This window comes from Cynocephalus volans, chromosome 5, assembly GCF_027409185.1.
Source record: "Cynocephalus volans isolate mCynVol1 chromosome 5, mCynVol1.pri, whole genome shotgun sequence".
In the NCBI taxonomy this organism is placed as follows: domain Eukaryota; kingdom Metazoa; phylum Chordata; class Mammalia; order Dermoptera; family Cynocephalidae; genus Cynocephalus; species Cynocephalus volans.
The window spans coordinates 156,013,749-156,031,322 of NC_084464.1; the positions used below are offsets into that span (position 1 = coordinate 156,013,749).

Consider the following 17,574-nt stretch of genomic DNA (forward strand, 5'->3'; position numbering starts at 1 on the left):
CCTTATATTTCTTAGGTGTCAGTTGTAATATTACCTTTTTCATTTCTAATTTTGTTATTTGGGTCTTCTCTCTTCTTTTCTTAATCTTGCTAGAGGTTTGTTGATTTTATTTATCTTTTCAAAAAAACAACTTTTTGTTTCATTGATCTTTTGTATTGTTTTTTGTTTCTATTTCATTTAGTTCTGCTCTAAATATTATCAAATAATAAAACTTGCAGGCAACTTGTATTGTGCAATGTTTCACATTAACTTATGTAATGATGGAGACAGTGGTTTTCAAACATGTTCCACAGAATCCTATGAGTTGCTTAAAAATAGACTCAAGTGAATACTATGTTGTTTAATTTGTGATTTGCAACTCCTTTCATTCATCATTTAATAAAGATTTAGTGGGGGCTTATTCTGAGCTTAGTTGGTTAGCTTAGTTGGTTAGAGTGTGGTGCTGATAACACCAAGGTCCTGGGTTCGAACCACCCTGGCCAGTGCCAAAAAATAAAATAATATAAAATAAAATGAATAATAGATATTTAAAACCAGTTATTAGAAGTATTTATGTACTTCATGTTTCATTCTTTAATATTCTTTTTTTTTTTTAACTTTTATTTTGTCGATATACATTGTGGTTGATTATTGTTGCCCCTTACCAAAACCTCCCTCCTGCCTCCCTCTCCCCCAACAATGTCCTTTCTGTTTGCTTGTCGTATCAACTTCAAGTAATTGTGGTTGTTATATCTTCTTCCCCCGCCCCCGGTTTGTGTGTGTGTGTGTGTGTGTGTGTGTGTGTGTGTGTGTGTGTGTGTGTGTGTGTGTGTGTGTGTGTGTGTGAATTTATATATTAATTTTTAGCTCCCACCAATAAGTGAGAATATGTGGTATTTCTCTTTCTGTGCCTGACTTGTTTCACTTAATATAATTCTCTCAAGGTCCATCCATGTTGTTGCAAATGGCAGTATTTCATTCGTTTTTATAGCTGAGTAGTATTCCATTGTGTAGATGTACCACATTTTCCGTATCCACTCATCTGATGATGGACATTTGGGCTGGTTCCAACTCTTTAGTCAAAAATTCTGATAGGAGAATCTAACGAATCTTCTCAGAAATTCTCTAGCATGTACAACGTATTCCCATATTTTTTACACAAATGGATTGTACTATACATAATGTTCTTTTTATCTTTACTAATACCTCTGAAAATATTACCATTTTCTTACAGACTTCCTAGTTATTTCTTTTGTACGGAGGTACCTTCGTTATTGGAACAGTCCTATTAACAAACATATAAGCTGCATTCTGTCTGGGGTTATTACAGAACAATGCTTTGATGAACACCTTTGCTCCACTTGTACAGGTCTGACAGGAGGATACATTTCTAGAAGTAGAGCTGCTGGGTCCAGGTTATGGTCGTTTTCAACTTTAATAAGTATTACCAAACCAGGCAAGTTATTTAAGTGAGCCCTGACTTGTTCATCTTTGTAAATAATGGACAATAATTTTTCTTTCTCAAAGCTTTCTTATCAGGATTAAACAAGATGAAGGCACATGAAAACCTAGTATATAGTAAGTAGGCTGCCAATGAATGTTGGTCTCCAACTTTCCTTTTACTTAGAAAGACAACTATTTATAAATATTATGACTCAAACATTCACAGAAAATTCTGGAGCACCATTTTAAACCTCGTTATTGAGTGTAACTAATGAAATCTCTGGAGGTCAAATTGAATATTTTCAAGAGGACACAATTTTGACATTAACTCTAAGAAGCATTTTCCAAGCCTAATAAAGTTGATTTGATAGTTGCCCCTTTTAAAATGTATCCCTCATAGTAAAAACAAAAGGTACTAGACTATTATACCAACTAAGATATATCTTCCAGTCACGGCTTTCGTACCTGCGTGAAAATCTTCCTGCTCAATTTGTCATTCAATTATTTATAAAACCTATTTAACCAACTCTGAAGAAAAACACTTGGAAAAAAGATGGAAATTTTTAGACCTCATTTCCACTGGAAACTTGTTGCGTCCCCTCAAACCCCTGGGGCTCTTAGGCACTGGATCTAGAGTCCAGAAGGAGGTTACTGGGACATCTCAGAATGAAGTCCCCAAGCGTCCAGGCCCAGAAGACCCAGCAGGGATCCCAGCCTGAGGGAAACTCCAGGCTGGAGGCAGCAACTCCCAGAAAGGCCCTTGGGACCAGGAAGCCATTGCTCCGCTCCTTCCTGCTGTGTATGTGGCACTCATGGTGCTCAGCCCAGAGCCCACCCGGCCCCGCAGCAACCCCGGCGTGGGACAGAGGTCGCGGGCGGGTGACTCCTGCCGGGCCCGGGCACGAAGAGAGTTGTCACCACCCCCCTCCCGCCCGGAAAACTTCAGGCCTCGGCGTGCGGCGCCGGCCGTGTGGGACCCGGAGCCGGGCTGGGCTGCCTCGGCAGGGCGCTCCCCCAAAGCGGTTCTTGACGCCCCTGAACGTTGCCCGCGGGGCGGCCATGCGGGGCGCGGGTCGTGAGCCGGGGCGCCAGCCCGGACCCCCGCCGCCTCTCGGGACGCGGCCCCCGCCACGAACAAAGGGCGCCCGGAGGCGGCGGCTGGGGCGGAGGCTGTGCGCGGGGGCGGCCAGTGGGAGAGGAGGCCGGGCGGCGGCCGAGGGCCCCGGGCGCGCTTCCGCCGGCCGCGCCGCGCACGCCGCGGTAAATGGGAGGCTCGGCCGCCAGGGGCGGGGGCCGCGCAGCCGGGGACTTTCAGGAACTGCAGGCGCGGGCGGCGGCTGGAGTCGCCGAGCGCCCAGCGGCGGGGCCTGAGCGCCGACACTCCGGGCGGAGGCAGAGCCGCCGCCGCCGCGCCGGGGCCCAGCCGTAGCCGCCGCCGTCCTCGTCCTCGCCCGCCCGGCTCGGGCCGACCAGCCGCGGCGCGGGAGAGGAGCCGGCTGTCCCGGGCCGGGGGATCCGCCCGCCATGGCCACCAAGGTGAGGGGCGCGCGGCGCAGGCCCGGCCGGTCGCGCGGCGGCGCAGGGAGGGTCCGGGCCGGGGGCGCGGGCGGCGGCCACGCCGGGAGGCCGAACGGGCAGCGCCGCGTCCTCGGTGGGGCCCCGGGGCTGGCCCGCGGCCCAGCCAGCCCCCTCCGGGCGTGGGGCCGCGGGCTGGCGGCTGGCGGGGTCGCGCGGAGGGAGGACGCCGGGGCTGGGCGCGGGCCGGGATCGGGCGCGGCGCCGTTTGCAAAGTTTGCACCTGAGCGTGGGCTGCGGGAGGGCGGGCGGGCGCGCCAGGAGGGGCCGCGGAGGCAGGACGGGAAGTTCGGGCGGCCCGCGGAGGTCCCCGAGGAGGCAGGCGCTCCGCGGTGTCCGGCCTCCCCCACGTGCCCTCCCTCCGCCGGCCGGTGGGACCCTCGGCCCCGCGGGGCGGGTGGGGGGCCCGAACCCCCGCCGGAGGGGACGCGGCATTTGAAGTCCCGGCCTGTGACAGCTGTGACAGCTCGCCGCCGGGGAGGAGGACTCGGCTTGAACACCCCGCGCCGCCACTGCCGTCGCTTCTCTTATTTTTTCCGTTCTGTTTTGCTTCCTTTTCGGTGTGAATGGTTTTGCCCGCATGAATAAAACATCGGGAGGGAAATGACTAGGCTTTCGATTGCGCGTTTGCTTGAAAAAAGGGCCAGGCCCGGATTACGTGGTGGAACTTGGACTCCTGCGTGGTAATTGGCCAGGCGTGGTGGCTTGCTTACTTTAAGTTACTGTTTGTGGAATCAGCAGTCACCCTTTGCTACCTGAGTCTGCACGAGCCACCCTCCCCCTCCCTTTTCTTGGACGTTTTCGATAGTTACTTGCTGAAAAATAGTCACTGGGAAAGCCATGATCACGGCATGAGGACCTGGGCAGAGGGTCCCTCAGTAAGCTCTTAGTTGATCTGTGATGTGGTGGGAGATGGAGTTTCGTTTGCACGTAGTTTTTGTAATGTCACGTTTATAAACATCAGCATTCTTTCCCGCATTCAGTTTTGAGATCTCTAAGCTACTTTTGGGTTGGTGAAACCTTAATTTTTTGTTGGCGGCTGTTTTTGGTAGAGGGATAATTTAGAAAAGTGACAAGAAAATTGAAATCCCTTTGAAAGATCCGAATTTTGTCTGATTTCATTTCAGTCTGTTAAATTTTGTGCTGTGAACCTGTCTAGGTGCAGTGTTTATAAAGAAATGGAGGTTTCCCTCCAGGGAACCTGTTTCTGCTGTTACTGAAATAATTACTTTCCTGTTAATATATTATTGGTTATGCTGTTCCTTGGTACTATTAGATGTGATAGAACTTGCCACCTTTTTACCATATATTAATTTTGTGTTGACCTTTTTAAAAATAAAACTTACGCCAAGGATTTCTAAGGAAATTTAATTTTGAGGTTTGTCAGACGTTCCAGAAATTACTAACTATACTTCCTATTACACACTCATTTTGCAACCTTGAAAGTGGTTTGTGACGTAGAGATCTAGTCAGTGGTGGTCAGTGTTGTGGTATTTTCCACTCTGATCTACTGAGGCATGTTACAGATGCTATCTTTTAAGTGGAATACAGCTTAGCAACTAGTGCAGGTAAGACATAATGAAAATTTTATTTGCTAGTTAAGCCTGAGCTTAATTTTTTCATAAAATGGAAAAGGATGGTGGTCCTTGTGCTAAACTTGACATGCATGTGTCCTTACTAAACACAAGCCTTAAAGCCTGTATAAACACTTCGTTGCTATCTACTCTACTCTGAAGGCAATTCCAGTAATTCTGACTGTTAGTTTCTTTCAGCTTTCTAATCATTTTTCCACATGGTACTCATTTCCATGTTTACATCGTGACAAGCTTTTTCCATTTTAAGAAGAAGAGTAATGAAGCGCTTGTTAAAAGAGGACTCATCCTCAGTTTTCTGGTTTTTCTCCTTCCTGGTGATTCTTGTGTCAAACCAAAGTCTCATTTAAAAATTTTTCCAAAAATAAAATTGTCATTTTTGCTTCTCAGGACCCTGCATACACACAGCCCTGCCCTTGCCCACTTCTAAGTAACTATAGTTTGATTTTTCCTTTCCCTTCTTTAATTGGGTAGGTGGGGAGAATGTACTAAATAAGTAATAATGACTTTTAAGAAAATTTTAGGCTCAAATGGCACTCAGTCTCTTGCTGTAAGCATTAAGTGATGATAAATAAATTAAATGTCTGGATATTTTAGATAGCACTGGTTTTCCCTTTGAATTTACCAGAGAATGGCTTTAGTTCTCTTCAGATTCAATTTTCTTATTATTGTTCTTACATGTTTTCTTGAAGATGCAGTTATCTCTGAACTGTCATATTTTTTAAAAACTGCACTGGTATATTCACAATAGAAAAAATAAATGATATTTTAAAAGAAGTATTTTAATTGGGCAGTTCTTCCCTGGTGAAGGAAGTTAATCAGTAACCACACTTATTAAAGGAATTTTTGTTTGTTTGTTTCTAATTCTTACTCAGTAGAATGCTGAATTTAGTTTGAGTGTCCTTTCTAACACTTACTACTAAGTCCAGTCATGTCTCATTTAACAAACATAGTTAAAGGCTAATATGAGTGTTTTAGTCTTAACCTCTATTGGAAGTCTCTGAAAGTAACATTTGGACATAGTCCTGCAGTGAATTTGAGTAAATTAAGTTTTATTTGAAAGATCAAGTCTTGGAAAGAAATTAATCTTTTTCATCATATGTTAAAAGGGACATTAAGAAAATAGTTAATGGGAAGTTAATCCACATCTATATAATTTAGCTGATATTTTCATGTCAGAGTTAACCTTTGGTAACTGGATCATTTTGTGCTTACGTAGTCACTTTTAGGAGTAATCGTTGTAACAAGATTCTAGGTGTTCCTGATGCACTTTTTTTTTTTTTTTTAACTTTTCTTTCCAGATCTAATATCTAAAGTTATGTGTTATACAGCTTGTTTGGTTGAATTAAGTGGGTGTGGATTGTTAAAAATACTGGTAGGAAATGAATGAATGGCTTAGGACTGTTCCATGATTTAGAATAGTTTAGAAAGCATACTTGGTAGTCTATCCTGAGCAAAAATCTTTTTATTTGAAGAGAAGAATAGAAATCTCTTTGTAAAGAGTCTTAAGGATTAAAGTTGATTTTTATAAATTTTTTAAGACAGTATGGAAAATGCTAACCATTCAATTTTGTGTAATAGTAATGTTTTTTTATGTCTTAAGTGGAATGTCTGTACAGTATTTGTATAGTCAAAGAAAAATTCTGTGACAGTAGAAAGATGAACCAATTTCTTATCAAAGGACGAGATTAGAAAGCATAAAAGTTTTGCAGTTTTCTTCTGTACCCTGTTCTTATATTTTCCATCTGAAAATTATAGTTTTACTTTAATTGCCCACTTACACTTTTGTAGCTTTGCATGTACTGTTTATTTTCTAGAATGCTGTTCTTGGTCCTCTTCTCCCAGGACAGGTTGAGTATCCCTTATCTGAAATGCTTAGAAATGTTTCGGATTTGGGATTTTTGTAGATTTTGGAATATTTGCATATACATAATGAGATATCTTGGGGATGGGACCCAAGTGTAAACACGAAATTCAATTACATTTCACATATGCCTTTATACCTTGTATACATAGCCAGAAGGTAATTTTATACAGTGTTTTAAATAATTTTGTGAATGAAATAAAGTTTGCGTACATTAAACCGTCAGAAAGCAAAGATGTCACTATCTCAGCCACCCATGAGGACAATCCAGGGTAGTTTGGCATCACCATCATTCCTGACTCTGAATTTATATGCTACTGACCAGCAAGCATTTTATTACACTTATTCACACAGAGGTACTTAAGAGTAAGAAATATACCATTAGTACAGTGAAAAAATAATGTGTTCCAGGTAACTAAGCAGCATAGTAGCATCACCAGGACACCTGTGTCAGCTGTTAGACAACAGAAACAACAAATAAGGGCAGGCCTTCAGTCTCCACCTACAATGCTGTTTTTGATTTAAAAGATGTTTTGATTAAAAGGTTACTGTACGCTGATTTTCTTTTTTTAGGTGAGAAGAAGCAGTTGAGAGCCCAGGAAGTGGGTCCTCTAGGGCTGAGTAGGCATTCTGCTGGAAGGCTTTTTACATGTTTCCTCCAGAATCATCTGCCTCATTAACAGTGGTTTTTAGAAATCTCTCTTTGATTTTATTAAGTGACATGATTTCTTGTTCTTTCGTGAATGCACACTGCTCTAGTCCTTCGGTCAGCCCATCACACATTTTCACCATGTCGTCTATAGGCACTTTTTTTGCTGTGTTAACACGGTCTTCAGCGTCACTACAGCTTGAAGAGGGCTGAGAGGGTCTTTTTTTCCCTTGGGCACACGGAATAAACTGTGTGACGTGCATCTCTCTTTTGACTGTGACCTGTCACATGAGGTCAGGTGTGGAATTTTCTACTTTAGATGCCACATCAGCACTCAGAGTTTCAGATTTTCGGATTAAGGATGCTCATCCTGTACCTCATTTTACATGTTAGGTCTTAGCTCAAAGCATCATTTCCTTGCAAAGCCTTTGTGACGGGGTCATATCCTGTGTCCTGACTGCCATGTTATATTTGTTTCTTTGACGGACGGGCCATGTCCTCTAGAATGCGTCAGCACCGGGAGGCTGGCAGTGCGTTTGTTCACCTTGTAGCCTCGGTGACTGGTTTGAAAGAGCTAACAGGTATTCCAGTGAGATAAATGACTGGCTTATTAAAGTTTAAAAAACTCTTTATCTGTAAGCTTTCCCTTCTCTTAATTGTGCATTTTAGTAAACATTTTTTAAAAAAATATACATGCACAGTACAAAATTTACATCTGAAATTTAGGTGTTAGCAACACTTTTAAATAAAATAATTCAGTTTTACTAAAGATTACATGAGAAATTGGTTCTTATGTTTTATGGTAATTGAAATAAGCCTCATACTGCTGAGACTTTAAAAAGAATTGTCTTTAAACCATGACTTGTCAGAGGTGCACTTAATTTCCAAAAGTATGGGGTTTTTCTGTTTGTCTTTTTGTTGATGATTTCTAACTTGATTGCAATGTGATTAATAACTAATGCTCTACCCCAAAATTTGTTGAGGCTAACTTTATGCCTAGCATATAATCAGTTTTCATAAATGTTTCATGTGTGCACAAAGGAGAATATGTATACTATATTCTCTAATTGGTGTGTGTGTATATTCTGTATGTGTCTGTTAGATTGAACTTATTAGTTATGTTCATATCTATATCCTTATGCATTTCTTTTCTGTACTTGATCTTCCTATCTGATCTGTTGTCTACTTGATGGAGATGTTAAAGTGGTAGATTTAAAAAATTTCTCTAAGTCTAGAATTAGTGTTATCTTGCAGGTGAATTGAAGTTTTTATCATTATGAATTGACCCTCTATCTCCAGTTAATGCATTTTTTCTGAAAGACTAGTTTGTCTAATGTTAATGTGATTTCTCTAGCTTTCTTTTGGTAAATGTTTGCCTGGTATAAAAGCTTATAGCTAAATTTTACCTTTTTATCCAGTCTGGCAGTCTTCGTGGCTAGAGAGTTTTGTCTGCCTGTATTCGTGTTTACTGATGTTTTGGATTTCTGTCTACCATTTATAGATTGATTAAGACCCCCTCCCCAACTTTCTGGAAGGTGGGTGCTATATGTCTCTTTTTCTCAGTGGTAGTGATAGGCATGTTAGCATTTCTAAGTTAAAGTCTGAAATTACTCAATAGCATTGCTGTTTTCCTGAATTACAAAGGACCTAAAGATACTTCAATCATCTCCTCCAGTATAGTCAGTAATCACCCAATATTTTAGTTCTATCTTTTCCCCTACGAAATAGACATTATTTTTATATAGTTAAAGTTCATTTAGATTTGATCACATTTTACTATGTCTTTACCTTCTAGTCCTTACATTTTAATCCTTTCTTGGATTTTCCTTCTGCCTAAAATGAATTGGAATTTCCATTAAGGAAAGTTTGTTGTTGGTAAATCTCTTATGTATGAAGGTGTGTTTTGCCCTATTCTTGAAAGGTAGTTTTCTAGGTACAGAGTTCTAGGTTGACAGTATTTTCTCTTAGCACAATGAAGATATTCTTCCCGTTTTCTACCAGCTTTCAAATTTACTGATAAGAAGTCAGCCATGTAATTATTGTTCCTTTGTACGTGGTCTGACTCTTCTCTCTGCCTGTTTTTAAGACCTTCTCTGTATCTTTAGTATTTTGTAGTGTTTCACTATAGTGTGTACATGTGCGATTTTATTTATACAACTTGGGATTTACTGGATATCTTGGATCTGAGGATAGGTGCTTCCGTAGTTTTCAAACAGTACAGTTTGGTAGAAAACTGTGATGAGGGAAATGTTCTGTATCTGTGCGATCCCATATGTTAGCCACCTGCCACATGTGGCTAATGGCTACTGTATAGGAGAGTACAGTTCTAGAAAATCCTCAGCAATTACTATTTTATGAAAAATTTCTCTTTCCCATTCTCTCTTTCTAGAACTAATTAGCATGAAGAGGTCCAATAGACATCCAGCTGCCCATCTCTCAAACTGTCATGTTTTCTTTGTGCTGCATTCTGGAAAATTTCTTTGGCTCTTGCCTTCAGTGAACTATTCTTTCTTCAGTCAGTCCTAATCTGTTCTTTTATTCATCCATTTAATTTTCAATTTCAGTTATCTTTTAATTTTAGAAATTATATTTGGTTCTGTTTCAAGTCTGCCTTGTCATTCTTTATAGTCTGGTTCTTTGCTCATATTTTTCAGCTTCTCTTAAGCATATAAAAACATTTATAGTTTTATGTCTGTTGATTATAATATCAGAAGTCTGATTCGGCCATCTGTTTCTGCTCATTGTCACTCATGGTGCCTTGTTTTCTTGTGTGTTTTGTGATTTTATTTTATTTTGTTCTGTGAGTTGCTCATTTTCCTTGGAACAATGGAATTCTGATACCTAGGTTGAAATTGTATTCTTCCAGGGAGGATTTGTGTTTGCTTATACCAATCTCCTAGAGACACTACGTCCTTGACATCATTGTATCTTTAATTCCTGGCCTAATGTTTTCCTGGCCATACTGGGTAGCATAAAAACGGACCTCAGATCTCAGGGGAAGTTTCCTTCATTCCCCTGTTCTGCACCAATGATAAGATATTTCCTTGGTGTCGCCTTTTGCACACAGGTTTTTGTCTTTTACCCTTATATTGAGGTCTTTTTGGAGTCCCAGTTTGAACCTTCATACAGGAGTCTTTATCTCTTACCGCCCCTGCCCTCATGCAGTCCTGAGAGTTGGTGGCGACTCCGAGGATGAAATCCTGCCTCAGCACATATTTTTCTCCCAGGGTTTCTGTTTTCACTTCCTTTATGATCTCTCCAGAGCTGTGTGTGTGCTGACTCAGGAGTATGTTTACAAGGTGTTTAGTTGTGTGTGTGTGTCTTTTGCTTTTAATATTTTATTCAGCACTTCAGTCTGGTCGTGGCTCAGGGATTAACCTGCCATACTTGCCAGAACGAGATCCCAAGTCAGAGCATCTTTATAATTTATAATCTTACAGCTTATAAAGTTATAATCTTTATAACTATATATTGAATGGAGTGGAATCTGTTCACACAAAGTGTTAATCTGTTCTTGCAGGGTTGGTAGGGGGAGGTGAAAAAGCAAAGTTGTTAAGCATTTTTATTAAAACCAAACCTTCAGTCAAGCTGTCAAAAATTACACACTGGGCATTTCAAAATTTGCAAATTGGTATTTCTTTTTCTCTTTTTTTCTTTTGATGATTAAAAGCACATGATAGATTCTGCCCCTATTCATTTTTAGGCATTATAAATACAGTATTTCAGGATGCTATTCAATCTCACTGAGTTTTTCTAAGCTATTTTTAAGTATCTGAAAATCCAATTATATATTACCTGCAAGAGGCAGTACTCAAAAACATCACAGATTTGTGATTGTTCATTAAGTCAAAGAGACACATAGCTTTAAGTTAACAAGGGGGAAAAATGAAACTTTATTCTGGTAACTGTTACCCATTACCATCCACTGGCTCATTCATTTGAATCTGGAATGAGCTCAGTGCCCAGTCCATGGTGGGATGTCAATAGGAAAAGCCTTGTCCATGCCCTCAAAGAGCAGTGTCCTGGAGGAGGACAGGCTTTCTGTGGGGCACAGTGGGGCTCCTGCCACACCTCCTGAAGTCAGCTAGGCTTTCAAAGGAGCTGAGTTTTGAAATGTCTTTTTTTTATTTATATAGTACATCTCGACAGTCTGCAAGTCCAGACTTTGTCCTGTCAATTCCCATATATTCAGTTCAGCAGGTATTTCAACAGCTGCTGTGTGCCTCTCATTTGCTGAAAGTAAAAATTTGGATCCTCCCTAAGAAAGTTGGCATTCAAATATTAATGACCTATTTAAAATATACAAGTTAAATGCCAGTTTAAGTGTATTTTCTAGTGCAAATTTACAGAAAGGGGCTTGGAAATTTGGGTATGTGTGGGGTTTTTGTTTTTTGGTTTTTTTGGGGGGTGGGGTTTGGCAGCTGGACAGTATGGGGATCTGAACCCTTGACCTTGGTGTTCTAACAGCATACTACCAGCCCTGATATGTGAGTTAACAGTAGTTGTCTATCTAATGTTGGCTGCACTTAGGAACTTTTCTTTTGTCTTTTAGCTTGTTTTGTATTCTCAACATCTTGAGTAATGAACATTGTTGCTTTTGTAATAAGGAAAAAAAGTTTACTTTTTTAATTTAAAAACTTACTGTCTTTTAACCAGGTTTCTAACACGTATTTCCAAACTTATCTACCTTACATTAATCTGTTTTGAATTATACTAAGATAAAAAATGTTTTTAATGAATGCTTATAAATAGTAAGTGGCATTTCAATGAAAAAAATGCTAGGAATTCAGGATTACAACATTATTTGGTAAATAAATTATAGAATTTATTTTTTAAAGTACCATATTTTCTTACTTCTTCCAAAGGAGAATAGGTGTGTTTTTTAACATTTAAAAATAACTAAAGAGCTGGCTGGTTAGCTCAGTTGGCTAGAGCTCAGTGTTATAACACCAAGGTCAAGGGTTCGGATCCCCATACTGACCAGCCGCCAAAATAAATAAGTAAAGTGACAATAAACTAAACTGGTAAAGTTAAAAATAACTGAAAACTTACCGAAAAACGCAGCATTGAACCTAAAGTTCTTAAAAATGGCTGCTTTATAAATACATTTGTAATTTCGCCTGCCTCTAGGTGCCTTTACCCTGGGGAGCTTAGAGGAGGCAGACGGCTAATCCCTTGTGGGTCGGAAGCAGCTTCGTCACTTCCGTCCTCTCCCCACCCTCCTAAGACCACTTAGTCCTCAGATTTTTGAGTGGAGAGTTGAACCTTAAGATTTTTCAGCTGTTTTGTTGATGCGTCAGATTTACTTTGTCTGTGATTGCCATTACCAGTAAATAAGGCACATTGCGCTTATAACCAAAAAAATAAATAAAACCAAAAGCCCTGGGACAACAGTAGCCTTTAGGCTACTGAGATCTGCAGTTACATTAGATTGTTCTGTCTGAATCATTTAAAACCAAGATGATATCACAAACGAGGATATTTTCAAAAATTCTGATGACACTGAAAGCTACTTCTGTTCTAGCTATGTAATATCCAAAAGCAAAATTCTCAGCCTTTTAAAACTATTCCCCTTTTTGATGAGTTAAAAACATCTCAAGCCTTTTCTATAGTTTGTGTCATAAAAGTGATAGGTGGTGATTCTCTAAAATGCAAGTATCAAATTTTTTTCCAAACTCCCCTCTTCTCTGACTCATTAGGAATCTGTACTATAAAAATAATGGCAGTGGTAATAAGCTTCCATCTGAAAGAAGTGGAGCAGTATTTGACAATGGTGTCAAATGGTGACAGTGTTTCCTGAGTTTAGGCATCAGTCGCAGAGCTGTGGCACTCTGACGAGCTGCATCACAGTCACCCATCAGGAGCTGTTGAAATGACCCTGAGAGGGTCTGACTCAGGAGGCTGGGGTGGCCTGAGAGCATGCCTTTCTGCCAGTCCCAGGCCTTGCTGATTCGAGAACCCCTGATGTGGAGGACAGACAAAGACAAGTACAACCTGGGTTCTGTCCTTCGTTTGTCCCTGAGTTCTGCGAGACTGCGAAGTGGGTGGGCTGCACTAGCATGCCGTGTGCAGTGAACACTTGTGTCTTGCTTAAAGGATTCTTTTCTCTAACTAGGTTCAAATGAGGCTGAAAATCAAAAGATTGGTAAAGTATTCTCACGTAAAAGCTGTTTAGTTTCTCACCAACTTGTGTTGTTTTCAGTACCTTTTCAGTGTTCTGTTGATTGGTTATTTGGATTATATGCAAAATGCCTCAAAACTTTTTAATTCACTAGGGGAGATGACTATGTAAAAAAGTCGTCTTTTTAAAATTATTTTTAATTCAGACAACCTATATTGGTGTGAATCCAGTTTTCTGTCTTACTTGTGTGGTAAGTGCCTCTACCTAATTTTGATGAATTTGAGTTTCAGCAGCTTCAGCTTCCCTGTTTACCCACTTAGAATCCTTAAAAAGGTAGAAACAAACGTTTGTCAGTGCCAGAGAAAAGAATGGGTGAGTCCCTAAACTAGGTAAATCTACTTCTGAATCACCAGATTGATTCATCTGGGACTCATATATGCATGAAGGCAGGATTTCCTTTAGAAAATAGCTTCATGAGTGGAAGGCTGCCTGTGTTTGCTGGTCGGTTAGCTCAGAGTGTGGTACTAATATACACCAAGGTCTGGGATCTGATCCCTGTACTGGCCAGCAAAAAAAAAGAGAGGCTGTCTGTGTTTATATAACTTGCCTCTGCAGTATCAGTGGGAATTAAAGTTGTGTCTAAATAAGAAAAGTGCAGAAGAAGATTATGAAATCTTTGTGGGCATCTACACCATTCAATTTCTTATTGTTGGATTCATATGCACCATATACCATTTACTGTGGAAGGAATACATCCAGTTTTCATTATCTGGTTAACATTAGAATGTTAACATGAGTATTAACATGAATATCAAGGAATATTTACAGGAAATGTATGCTACATTGCTACCCCAAATCAAGGTTTTTTTTTAAAAAAAATTCAACAGTCTCTTCAGAATTTACACTGTAAGTGGAAATGTGTGTACATTTTCCTACTCAAAGAATTTATTGTCTTACACAGTGATCTTGAGGTGTGGGGGGAAAAGTTTAAAGTCTAACAAGGAAAACAGACACTTTATGGTAGAAATATATGCAGTGTACAGTGGTAGTATTTGGAGTCAGAAATGAGACCCTCTATTTTTCTTTATTTACTGCCATTGGAAACTTAAGAGTAAAGATGAACTTATGCCAGTAAAGAGGCCACAGTTTGAAAATTTTGTATAAAACTGAGAGCTAGTTAAATACTCTGACATACATTGGTCATGATCTAGTAGGATCATTTCTCCACTTGCTTTAGGTTAGAGAGTGGCGTTAAATAAATGAGGACACATTTAGTTTGAGGTCTCATTTAAGGAGTTATTTATTATAGTTACTGACCTTGTAGGACAGAAAGTACATTTCAGAGAAGGCGTAAATGTCCAGTCTCCTTGGTTATGCTCTAACATTTTATCTGGGACTAGTCACACTAAGCCGCTTTTAGGAACCAGTGAACAGCTCATGCTAGGCAAATAGTTTCTGTGGCCTGACTCCTTCTAAATCCCTTGTGGTCGAGGACTTAGTGTCTTAGAACGGTTAAATGAATCTGCTCCTTTTGATTTCTAGGTAAGCAGTTTCGTTAAAATGTTTGGAGTGTTTATTATACCTGGTTTGCAATACCCAGAGCTTATTCTGGAGTAAGGATTCCCAGCTGGTGAGTTTTCAAGGGATCTTTTAATCTAAATGAGTGAACATTGTTTACAGGCTGTGCATCTTCTTCACATTTGCAATACTGTTATTAAAGTGTGTATAGATTATGTTAATAATAAAATATAGCTTTATACTGTCTTCCTAGTACCTTTTTGGGTACTAAGTATGTCACAGTGAGTTTACTTTTTATAATTACTGTTGTTTGTGTGGCGATGTATGTGTGTAATGAATTATGTTTGAGGTTGTTGGAACTCCTCTATGATTCATTGAAGCTATTACATAAAAGGCCATTTCCCTTATTAGTATTTGGTTTTCCTTGAATATTATATTTAGAAGAGAAGAGAAATTTTGTTGTGTCTTCTGTTAGAGATGCAATGAATCAATAAAATCATTTCTACCTGATTATGAAGTTTACGTATTTTAATGCAATAGTGGTGGTGTCGCATAGAGATTATGGGCCTGGTTTCAAATCCCAGTCAAGTCCAGCTACATTACTTTGGAAAGTTACTTAATACTTCAGTTTCCTCATCTGTAAAATACAAGTAATACAAGTAATTGAATGGATTCAGATGTGAATTCCATTGCATAATCCAGGTGGGGGTGGGGTGAAGAATTTTACTTCCAGGCGTCCTCCTCTTGTCCGGGATTAAGCATAATTTGAGGGTGCGGGTATTTACATATGCCATGGCCTTTGGAGGTGTGACCCATCTTGCCCTCCAGTCACCTCTCCACCATCTCCAGCTCCCACTGTGGCTTACTCTTTAGTCTGTATGCCTCAAGAGAGTAGTTCTCTCAACTACTTTCTTGCTGTGCCTAAGGGCACGGGGACCATTTTGATGGTTCCATGCTGTCTTGGAGCACAAATCTCTGCAAAGCTCCAGTACTTTGTCCGAATGCAATAAGTAGCTGTTTGCTGTTGTTTTCCTCCTGTCATGTTGTTTCACTGGAGCTCTGGAAGTGGGCGAAGGTTCTCCTGTCCACGTTTCACGTTGTCCCTGGACTCTCTGCTCTCTACTTCCTCACTGTCTTTGCCAACATCTCAGACAGTCTTTCCCAGGCTTTGGGAGTGGAGGTGGGGGTGGGGGAAACAGGGACCTCACTTCGTCCCTCCTTTGCAGTATTTCTCACAGGTGTTTTCTGACTAGGTTTAGAGAGTGCTCTATTCTCAGGGGCTTTGGAAACCCAAACCAGAAAGACTTTATTGTGTTCTGCCTTGTTATACCCTCTCTCAAGGCAGTGGGCACTGCTGGTTTCTGTTGGAGACATAGGAGAAAAAATAGAAAAAACACAAAGGTAAAAAAAATAACATTTCAAAAGTATTGTCTTACCAAATTATCTCAAGAATTAAGTAAAACTTTACATAAAAGGCTTACCAAAGTATCTGAATAGTTGCTGTGGTTGGGTGATGGTATTTATATTATTATAAAAATAAATATAAACTAGGGCCTGTTAGATCCCAAGATCTAGGGTCTATCTTTGCTGTATTTGAGGAGCTGAAACAAGTTTTTCTCATTTCAAGTTACTCTTGTTGTGGAGGTGATTGACTTTTCTACTTGCTTCTCCTTATTTACTTGAAACTTAAAGTTAACCCAGTTTCCCAAATCTGGGTGTCTGGCTCTGTGTTTGCTTCTTTTGCCGTTGCCTCAGTGTGCCTTTTTAATTCTGGTAAATTACCTTTCATACATCAGAACAAAATAAAGACAAGTCAAGACGTTAGAAGCCTAGAGGACAAAAGGATGAATGAGATAAGAGAGCACATTGGCATTGCTAGAAATCTCTGTGATATACCACTACACATGGTCAGCAGATCCATATACCTAGGTTCACGGATTGCAAATCTCACTGGATCCTCACAGTAGTAGATCATCATGTTATTTTATTTGTTCAGTAAATTTGTTAAGAAGATCCGAAGGAAGGTAAGGAGCTTGTCATTTGGGTCTCTAAGGAAAGCATCACCCTTGGGCAGGTGCGTGCTGGCGAAGTCAGCATGGCTGAGTGAGCAGAGGGAAGAATAGACGTGTCATCTTTGGCCAGGCTGCACAGGGAGGTGTCGGTGGTGACAGGGGCTTTGGCATTTATTTGGCAATGCAAAACCATTGGTGGTTTTCAGCACACCCAGAATGACTGACTTATTTTCTTTCTGTTTTAAAGAGTTGAGCTTGACTTTACTAGCTAACTTTAGGGAGATAATACTCTATTCACTTTGATATTGGATTTAAATCTTATTTTATCTCTTCTTAGAACTTAATTGATTGTATCCAATTAAAGTTACACTAGGAAAATCCTGTGCTCCATTTAAGTCAGTTAGAGAATGTCAAGAGGATTGACAGATTATCCTTTTATATATGAGGAATAGCCCATTCAAATCAGTTGAAAAAAAAATGTTAAGAAATAAAAAGATTTCTAAAATACTGAGTTTGAATACTATCTGATAGAAATTTTTAGATTATGTCTCCTGGGTATACTAAAAGTGAAAACACACACCCTCTCAGACTTAGCGCCCCTTGCACTGAGATAGCCAAATCATCATCGTTCTGTTGGCTTGACGGGTGTCCACCTAGACAGTAAGTAAACTTTTAAGATGGCCAGATTTCAGGCAGATATAAAAACACTTATAATCAATTAGACCTTACTGCTTTCCTCTTCTAATTACGATCACTGCTTGCCAGTTTCTGGTGTAAACTTCTTGAAGCCTCAGCAGTCTTGAGAGCAGCATTTTAAGAAA

At 40.2% G+C, this 17,574-nt stretch overlaps 1 protein-coding gene across 2 annotated transcripts in view; it reads left to right on the top strand.

The window, feature by feature from the left end:
* The first annotated feature begins 2,661 nt into the window (after positions 1-2,661).
* Positions 2,662-17,574, top strand: part of SNX9 (sorting nexin 9) — a 118,309-nt gene continuing 103,396 nt past the window's right edge. For both annotated transcript variants that reach the window (XM_063096665.1, XM_063096666.1), the window contains exon 1: positions 2,662-2,958. In XM_063096665.1, coding sequence (XP_062952735.1) covers positions 2,947-2,958 — 12 coding nt within the window. In that variant the 5' untranslated portion in view covers positions 2,662-2,946. The remainder of the gene's footprint in view (positions 2,959-17,574) is intronic.